The sequence below is a fragment of the Mastomys coucha genome, unplaced genomic scaffold (genome assembly GCF_008632895.1).
Source record: "Mastomys coucha isolate ucsf_1 unplaced genomic scaffold, UCSF_Mcou_1 pScaffold22, whole genome shotgun sequence".
In the NCBI taxonomy this organism is placed as follows: domain Eukaryota; kingdom Metazoa; phylum Chordata; class Mammalia; order Rodentia; family Muridae; genus Mastomys; species Mastomys coucha.
In genome coordinates, this window is record NW_022196905.1 from 80,915,766 (window position 1) to 80,925,953 (window position 10,188).

The window sequence follows — 10,188 nt, forward strand, 5'->3', positions numbered from 1 at the left end:
CTCCTGTCCCCTTCTATCTGCTGATCCTTTCTCTTTTTTCCTTTTGACACTTGTTTGTGCTTTTGTACATTTATTAATTTATTTAGTTATTTAAATTTTTATACATATTTGTGTGCTTACATGCAAACATATGTTAATGTGCATGGGCACACATGCCGCAGCAAATATGTGGAGGTCAGAGGACAGTTTTCTCCCTCAACCATGTGGGTCCGAGAGATCAAATCCAGGTTGTCAGGCTTGGTGGAAAGCATTCTTGTCCACTGAAGTTTTGCATGCATATACTGCCATATTTGGCCAGCATGCATAAACTGATTAAGAAATACTAATAATGTCTGTGTAGAATGCTGTATTGTAGAACACAAGACATTGTCTTAAGTTATAGAAGCAGATTCTGGCTCACTTGCTGGACCTGAGTGCCTGTTGTCTAGAGTAGCACCATCCTCTTCTGGCCTCCACATTGCACACACAGACATTTACAATGTGTTGACTATTCTTGGGTTTTTGTATTTTGAAGTAAGTTTTTAGCTGGGGGGTGGGGTTGTTTTGGAATGACAACCCATTATCATTTAAATCTGTGGTTTCATTATTACCAATGTTTCTTCCATAGAATTTTATGATTATCCTGAAACTTGTGAGGGGGCATTTTAAATTGGTACATTTCCTGTGTGTGTTGTTTTTTTCTTATTTATATAGTTCTTTGTATAATATATATATATAATTTATAACATACATGTAAAAAATTTTTTTTGAGACAGGGTTTCTCTGTGTAGCCCTGGCTGCCCTGGAACTCACTCTGTAGACCAGGCTGGCCTCGAATTCAGAAATCCGCCTGCCTCCTCCTTCCAAGCACTAGGATTAAAGGCGTGTGTCACCACCGCCTGGCTATATGTACATTTTTCTATGCGAGTTGCCAATACTTTGTCTTCTTGCTCTCTAATATAAACTCCTAATCAATTGAGCTTTCCTGATCACACCTGATTTTGTAGGAATAATACCTGGGATTCTGCTTAAATAGAGACAAAATTATTTCTTACTATTTAAGTTTATTTATGATGGACATTTGCTTTGCAGCTGTGGATTTTTTCAATCAAATCAATATGCTTTATGGAACCATCACAGACTTCTGTACAGAGGAGAGCTGTCCGGTGATGTCAGCTGGACCAAAGTAAGGCACGGCTAATGACCAGTTTCTCTCATCGCTGTTATCAGGCTCTTAGCTGAGAAGGTGTCCATCCATGCATTTTCTAGGTTCTGGGAGTTGCCTTAGCAGCTTCCCTGTCACTGATCAGCTTATTACCACTGTGCCTTCCTTCCGCTGCTTTCTGCCTTTCTTCTCCTCACACTGTATCTTTCTCCATCCACCTGAACCAGCTTTCTGGAAACTCCTTGTCAGTCACTCTGTTTCTTCTGCCTCATTCATCCTTTTTGGACATTTTCCTTCTCTTTCGTTTCTTTTTTATCTTATGTTAATATTTTGAAATGTCTCACTTTTGTTACAGGCCAGTGCTAAACATTTCTTTCCCTTTGAAGCTGCTTCGGATTCTTCAGTATAAATGTGTTTTTTAAAAGATTGTTGTCAATTTGTGTGTGGGTGTGGGTGTGTGTAGGTGTGTGCATGTTGAGTGCAAGTGCCCACTGTGGCCAGAGACATCTGATCTCCTGGATCTGCTTGAAGTTGGAGCTTATCTCGGGTCCTCTGAGAGAGCTGGGAATGCTCCAAACAGCTGAGGCATCTCTAGACCTAGTGCTTTCATGTTTTATGATGATCACATTTTCCTTCGTGTTGTGTTGACACTGTGTACATGTGTGCTCAGGATCGAATCTGAGACTTCAAGTGTGCCACTCAATTCTTGATTCTTTTAAATCTGTCTTGGTGCAAAGATTCCAGTGTCCTTTTGAAGTTGGCTTTTTACTATTGCTACTAATAAAGGCTGCTGCTGTTTATTTAGTGATATGTAAATACATATTTTACTTCATATTCTAACATTCACCAGAAAAATATTGACCCATATATCTCCATGAGCATAGGAATTTAGTTAACTGATCAAAGAACTTGCAGCTGAGATGTGGGAGTTCAGGAAAGACATGTTACTCTCTTAGAAGGAGGTAAATCATGCACTGGCCATTCTCACTAGAAGAACAAAGAGCTGTGTTTGGTCTGCACTGCTTTCTTGCCCACAGAGAGGACTTGTCCCACACCTCATTTCCCTGGTTCCTTTAGAGCTCTTCTGTTAGAATTGTATCTGGTGAGTTTCTCTTCTCAAGGAACTCTTTATTTTGGAGAACTGTTCTTTATGGAACTTGTGTTGTTGCTGTTTGAGACAGTGTTTGTGTAGCCTGATCAGTCCCTGCGTAAAATAGACCAGATCGGCCTGGGGCTTGCGGAGATTTGCCTGCTTCTGCCTCCCGAGTGCTGGGATTAAAGATGGGTACCACCACTCCTGACCCTCTGAAGAGCTTTAATTGAATTGTCTTCTTTATCAAATTTTATTTTAAATTAATTAGATATCCCTTTGGCTAAATACTGTGTTTTCGACACATGATAATGTCTTAGTTTTATCAAATTTCTGTTACCTGTTATTTTAAAATTTCTTAATGTAAAAGGGCATTGGAGAATGAAATTCCCTTTTATAACTTAATTCCTGTTGGTATTATTGGTGTTCATATGTTTTAAGTTTCATGTGAAAATGGATGGTTTTAATTTTACAACTACATGGTTAATTTGCATGGAGGAACAGAGTAGTTCTGCCTTCTTTTAATAAGCAGATTCCTCTGTAGCACATTGCCTGCCCACTTGCTCCCCTCTTTGCCTTTTCCTTAAAAAACAAAACAAAACAAAAAAAACCAATTGTTCAAAGACTGCTGCTTCTCTATGTGGCTGAGGTAGGCATTGGACTAGAGTCCTCCTGAGCGTGCTGCCTGTGTTAGGATTATGCTGTGCCCACCATGCTCAGCTCTTTGTTCAGGTTATTTTAGTCTGTCATGGTGGGGAAGGCATGGCAGATAGGTTGGCATGGAGAAGTGAGAGTTTAGAGTGAGACCTACTGAAGGATCAGGAAGGAAAGTGGAGAATCAGAAGGAGAAACAGCTCCCCTGTAACCTTCAAGGCCAGTAGTCCCCAGTAGTATACCAGCACCATTTGTAAAGGTTCTACACTCAAGCCCATACCTGAGCCTGTGGTGTGGCTCAAACTCAAGCTCTAACGTGATCTTAATTATAAACATACCAAAAGAATAAAATAGCAGTAGTAGGTTTAAGTGCTAGAGGTGTAAGCAACATCCAGTTGTTTCAGTTTTCAAAAAGTCATAGGATACTGAATATGAGATGAGTTTTAGAGCTTCAGGACATTGAATATGAATCTCAGATTTACTGTGTTTGCTTTTGGTTATTATATGTGGAAGTGAATGAACACCTGAAAATCAATAACAAGTTAACAAACATGATTGTGAAGAAAGACTTTCAAGTTTCTTAATGTAGAGAGAAAATACAGATGCCTTTTGTTTCCTTTTTAAAAGTTTATTTTTAAATGAACATTGGTGCTGGTTCCCCTGGAGCTGAAGTCATAGATAGTTGTGAGCTGCCGTGTTGCTGATGATTGACCCCGAGTACTCTGGAAGAGCAGCCATTGCTTTTAACTACTGAGCCATCTCTTCAGCCTACCTTCTGGTTTCTTAAAGATTCATTTATTTATTCATTATGTGTATATGTGTGTACCATGTGCATATAAGAGCCTTCAGAGGCCAGAAGAGGATATCAGATCCCATAGAGCTGGAGTTACAGGTAGCTTCGAATTACCATTTGGGTACTGGAAACTGAACCCAGGTCCTCTGTAAGAGCAGTAAGGATACTTAACTGTTGCGTCATCTCTCTAGCTCTAAGCTCATGTTTCTTGAATGAACAATAATAATAGTTAAGTCCTACTCTCAATAGTTATTAAGTCTCTGCTCTTAAGAGTATCAAAGATGAGGAAATAGGCTTAAATTGCACCAAGTGTTTAAATTTTATAATAAGACAAATTCTTGACTGCAAAAGTGACTGACCATAGCAGGGTACCAGTAGGTGCTTGGGAGCATCTCCCTTTTGAAATTTTTTACTGGATTTGATAGTCACTCCTTGTGACCATCAAAGGTTAGAAAACAGTTGATTAAAAAAGTGAAGCATCAGACGAAATGTTGGAAACTAAAAATCTAAATAACAGTTCAGTTGATAGATTTCTATATTTTGGAGTTTTAGCTGTGAATTTAGTTCTTTAGGGTTTTGTTGATGCAAGTGTATATTGTAGTTTGCAAGAAGAGGTTTATTACCTTAAAGTCAGGGTGTGTGTGTGTTTTGGGGGGATGTTGGAGGGGGATGAGACATCCAGGCAGACAGAATGAGAGAATGAGAATTATTTAAGAAAGTGATTTGAGGGTTTGGTCTGAGTACAGATCAAGTAATTTGTTTTAAATTTGTTACATGTGGACTGGAGTGAACACCCAAAATCAGTAATAAGTTAACAAACATGATTATGCTGGTTTATAGGTAGATCTTTCAAGGATACATTGTTCACTTTAGAGCTGCAGACATTTTTCAGCATCTCTTCTGTTTTTCAGAGTAGGGGAAGCACACTTCATTTTAGTGCTCTTTGTTCTTGACCTTGAGTTTTTCACGTGATGGTTACATACTAAATGTTTATTAAATCAAAGGGTAATATTAATATCCAAAACATGAACATTTTTGAATTGCCAGTTTCTTTTAAGGGTGTATTAAGGGTTCCTTACCCAAATGTACTAACTTACTGCACCATTCTTACTTATATTAGTTTTGCTGTGAATTTTCTGTCATTCTTTATTCTTGACCCCAAATTTAAAGCCCATAAGTAAAAAGAATTGTGCTGCATTTTATGTAAGGAAGAAAAGCTTCAAGTTCAAAGACAGGCATCATAGGACAGAAGTTAGTTCTCCCACTTCAGCAATATATTATTCTCCCCTGTATTAGAGAAAGCTCTTTAAGAAAATTCAGGGCCTGCGCTTTAACCCCGGCATTTAGGAGGCAGTGAGAGGTGAATCTCTGAGTTTCAAGCCAGCCTGGTCTACATAGTGAGATAGGGGAAGAAAAGAGAAAGAAAGGAAAAGATAGAAAACCAGACAGGTGAGGAAAACATCTAAGTTTGATATGATCTCCTTAGGTTGGATTGTGGTAAATGTAAAACAGGCTACTCTTAATTGGAAATGTGTACTTACCTGGAAGAACAGATTGTTTAAAACATGTTAGTGTATACATTCAGAATACATGTGTGCACACATTTATACCTCTCTTCTGATGTAATTTTTCTATTGCAGATATGAATATCACTGGGCAGATGGAACAAACATTAAAAAGCCCATTAAGTGTTCTGCACCAAAGTATATTGATTACCTGATGACTTGGGTTCAGGACCAGCTGGATGATGAGACATTATTTCCATCAAAAATTGGTAAAAGTCTATGTGATTGAGATAAATCATGGTGTATTTAATTTGATGTTTTTACAGTTGTTCTCTCCCTTCCTGCCCTCCTCATTAAGTGGTTTCTTGGGACTGCATTGGTGAGGTGCTTTCTAAGAGGAGGCACAGGAGCTTGGTTAGGACTTTAAGCAAGCTGTCTCATGTCAATTGAGTTTTTTTTTTCACCCTTGCACCTAGAGTTTTAACTGAAAGGCTAGACAATACAAAATAATTGATCTCCTTCTGACTTAATTTATTATTTGCTAAAATTCCTGTGATATTTCAGATTAAAATATTACTGATATTAATTCTTTTTTATTTATTTTTTACTGACATTAATAAAAGACAGTCTTTTGAGTGTGTGTTTCAGTTCTTGCCCCCATACCCCTGACACGTTTTTCTGTGCAGTCCTGGTTGTCCTAAAAACTGCTCTATAGACCAGGTTGGCAGGATCCAACTGCCTCTGCCTTCTGAGTGTAGAGATTAAAGGTGTGCACCACCATTACCAGTTTCTTTCTTTTTTTAAAAAAAAGAATTATAAGTATCTAATAGTTTCCCTTTTTAGTAGAAAGTTCCAGATGGAAGCTTAATACTGTTCTGGGAGCCATAGCCAGTTACCATATCAATCAAAATATTTCTAACTTTATGCGTTTCAAGAGTATTCTTGGACCCTTTTTTACACTAAATATTAAGGATACCTCTTTGTAATTTTAAGTGATGAACAGATGAGTTTATGATATAGGAAGGCAATAAAATCTTTTATAGGAAAAAGATAGTGGGTAAGATAGCTAGTGATACCTGCCATATTCATGTTTATTTTCTTTTTTTCCAAACTTTATGGCTTGTATCTATTTTTATACTTATGATAAAGAGGTGATTTTTAAGGCTTATAAAACTATTCTTAATGATTTTGTATTGTTCTTTTGTTTTGAGATAGGGTCTTTCTCTGCATCAAGCCAGTGGCAATCCTGGCTAAGCTTCCTGAGTGTGACTGCAGGAATAAGCCACCATGGGTCACAAAGATTTTGAAATTAAGATGTGAGGAAAGAAACAGACTTGAGGGTTTGGCCTCACATACATAAGAGTGACTTACTTGTTTGATGTATTTGCTTTTAAAGGGAATTAAGTATGAATTGCTGCCATTAGTGCAGTTCATTTGTGTTTTTACCTTTTAAAACTACTTACAAGTATGTTTTTTGAAAAGCAGTTTTCTATAGAATAATGTTAAACAACTTTTGACTAACATTGTATGATTGCAGTAGAGCACTTTACTCTGAAATCTTTTTTTTTAACATTTTTTTTTAAAGATTTATTTATTGTTATATGTAAGTACACTGTAGCTGTCTTCAGACACACCAGCAAAGGGTGACAGATCTCATTACAGGTGGTTGTGAGCCACCATGTGGTTGCTGGGATTTGAATTCAGGACCTTCGGAAGAACAGACAGTGTTCTTAACCGCTGAGCCATCTCACCAGTCCCTCCTCTGAAATCTTAGGGCTTCTTGGATCTTAGGTCCTGTTTGTGGTTTTCAGATTTTCCTATAATGTCCTTTATAGCTAAAGAGAAGATCACTGCAGACGATTTTCTGGAGTGCTCTATAGTCTAGAATATGTGGACTTCAGTCCTTTTTTGTTTTATCATGACTTGGATATTGTAGAATGTGCTTTGGTTGTGGTGTGTTTATTTCTTGTGATTTTTTTTTTTTTTTTAGTTGTGTTAAATAGTAGTATTATGACACCAAGTAATTTCAGTGTTTGGTTGTCTTGCCAAGTTCAACACCTAGGATATAGGATTTTGTATTCCTTTCTTTCTTTTTAATAATTTACTTATGACTATTGTGTGTACATGTGTGCATGTGGGGGTGAGAGTTCAACCTTGTGGAACCTGTTCTCTTCACCTTTACATGCTTTCTGGGGATTAAACACAGTTTAGTGGGCTGACTGAACAGGTGCTTTTACTTGCTAAACCATCGAACAGGCTCAGATTTTTATTAAAATTAAAAAAAATTGTATATATATGTTATATAGCATGATAATAAACAAATTAATATGCATTCTGTTACAGTTAACCCATTTTATTCTGTTATACAATTACCCAACTAATAAAAAAATTAAATATAGTATATTATTAATTTAATGTTAGATCTTTAGACTTGATTATCCTATACCTTTTCTGCAGATGTCTTAGGTATATCTCTGACCTATATTAACTCAGACCTGTCTCCCTACCCAGTAACCATGGTTTTATTCTCTATAGAGTTCTTCTTTTTCACGCAGAATACAGGAAAGATCAAAGAATAGTCTTTTTGAGTCTGGTGTACACTTAGGATAATATCTTTCCAAGCTCAAATTTCATTTTATTTATTTATTTTTTTTTGAGACAGAGTCTTGCTATGTATCCCATGCTGGTCTTGAACTCACTATCAACTTGCCTTAGTCTCCCAGGTGCTGAGATTATAGATATAAGTCACCATGCCTGGGTCAGAATCTCCTTAAGGCTAAGTGTGTGTGTGTTTGTGTGTGTCTGATATATGAAAAATACTTTAAACATAACTGAAATGGTTAGTACATTATGTTAGCACTTATTTGTGCTAACAAATCTAGCAACCTGGGTGTGAGTTTTAGCTTTGCTGCTTCTTAGGTGTTTATTTGTAAAGTGACAGAATGTTAGAAGTACAATATACCATAAGAAACAACAATATACCATAAGAAAGAGTTATTCGTATTTAAGAGGTACTCTGGAGTTTACTTTCATTCATTATGTGCTAAGAACTTTGCAAAGATTTTCTGCGCATGTAGAATAGGGATTCGTACACAGTTCATCTTTTAGCCCTGTTGCTACTTGATGACAAGTTATGCTGCTTTGTGATCTTCTCTTATTAATAGAGGGGTGGTTATCTCTTTACTAGGTGTTCCATTCCCGAAGAATTTCATGTCAGTGGCAAAAACAATACTCAAACGACTCTTTAGAGTTTATGCTCATATTTATCACCAACATTTTGACCCTGTGATCCAGCTTCAGGAGGAAGCACATCTCAATACATCTTTCAAGCACTTTATTTTTTTCGTTCAGGTAGGTTGACTCATGAAGCTTTTGTTGCTTCGTGTTTATCTCTAGAATTCTGTGATGAATAAATGAATAAACATTGTCAGGACAGATTTTGCTATCCCTAATCTGCATCCTGTTTTGTTTTACACTTTCCATGATGATAATGATGGGCCTTTTGCTCTTTAACTTCATTAGTCTCCCAGTTCATAATAGGCAAGTCTAGAATGGTTCTAAGATGCCTTGTGTTGCTTGGACTGCTTCAATTTCCAGGCCATAAGGGACTAAATAATATGACCCGAATATGAGTCACATATGATGGTACTTGCCTATAATCTTGGCACTTGGGAGGCTAAAGCATAAGGATTATGACTTCAAGGCTAGACCGTTTCAGGCTATCCTGGGTCAGAAGATTCTGTCTCAACAAACACAACATGGATAGGCAACAACTGAAACCAACAGAAGCAAGTAACAAACAAAGACCAATCAAAGTAGAAGGAAAAAAAGGACTCTGAGTCTGAACTCGACTAGTTGGGTAGACAGGTTGTGGACTTGGTCGAAAGTGTTTTAGTGTTCCTTCTAAACCTCTACTTTAAAAAAAAAATCCTTGATCTTTATTATGGGACCCTGGATATATGCTTTGACTATCACATCCTTTTCTCCCATTCCTTTTTATTTTTTATTTTTATTTTCCGAAAAACCCTGTTTTTTCGAGACAGGGTTTCTCTGTGTAGCCTTGGCTGTCCTGGAACTCACTCGGTAGACCAGGCTGGCCTTGAACTCAAAAATCCACCTGCCTCTGCCTCCCAAGTGCTGGGTGGGATTAAAGGTGTGTGCCACCACTACCTGGCTTCCCATTCCTTTTTAAAACCATATTCTAAGTGATTTTGAAGTTCGTAACTATCTGTTGTGGGTAAGGAAAGCAAGGTTGCAGTGTGCTTTAGTGGACCCTTAGAGTTTGAACTGACTTGCTGGCTGACTTTCTCCTTGTTTAATCCTCAGAGAGCTGGCCCTAGAAATGTAGAATAAGAAGCCAGCCTTAGTGGCCCCTATACACAATCTTAGTACTCAAGAGCTTGAGCAGGAGAATCAGGAGTTGAAGGCCAGCCTGGGTTACTACTCAGTACCTTGTCTCAAACAAACAAGGAAAGAAAGAACTATATATTAGAATATTTTTATTTAATTCTCTAATTAGAGAAATAATAAGGAAAGGTGAAAGAGTTGGAAATAGATGAGCCAACTTTTTTTTTTCCTGAGTTGAGCCAACTAGTTTTTGTTTGCTGTTTCTGTAGAGATTAAAGCAAGTTTTACTTTATGCTTTTGTATGTGAGCATAAGGCTATTAATGTTGTCTTTATTTTCCACTGAAGAAACATGTCCACTTTCATTAATTTATATTCCTTATACTAAAGGCATACTTCTTTTAAATTATCCATAAAAACACATTCTGAGAGGTTGTAACTTCCCAAAACTTCTTGGGGAGTTATGTGATAGTCTCCTCAGGAGACCCATAGCAACATAACCTACTTCATTCTAAGATTTGCATTATTATTTTATTTAGCAGAAAATGGTTGCCAAAGTTTAGGTTTTGTTGGGTCAAAGTGTTAGTTTTTGAAACAGTTGGTGAATTACTTTATGGATAGACCATCTTAATACACACACCATTTCTTAAATGAATG

At 37.1% G+C, this 10,188-nt stretch overlaps 1 protein-coding gene across 7 annotated transcripts in view; it reads left to right on the plus strand.

The window, feature by feature from the left end:
* Mob1b (MOB kinase activator 1B) overlaps nucleotides 1-10,188 on the plus strand; it is a 41,324-nt gene that overhangs the window by 23,023 nt on the left and 8,113 nt on the right. For all 7 annotated transcript variants that reach the window (XR_004110907.1, XR_004110904.1, XR_004110905.1 and 4 more), the window contains exons 3-5: nucleotides 1,072-1,165; nucleotides 5,322-5,455; nucleotides 8,374-8,537. Coding sequence is in view for 4 of the 7 variants with exons in the window: in XM_031342968.1 (XP_031198828.1) it covers nucleotides 1,072-1,165; nucleotides 5,322-5,455; nucleotides 8,374-8,537 (392 nt within the window). In the remaining 3 variants the exon portion in view is untranslated. The remainder of the gene's footprint in view (nucleotides 1-1,071; nucleotides 1,166-5,321; nucleotides 5,456-8,373; nucleotides 8,538-10,188) is intronic.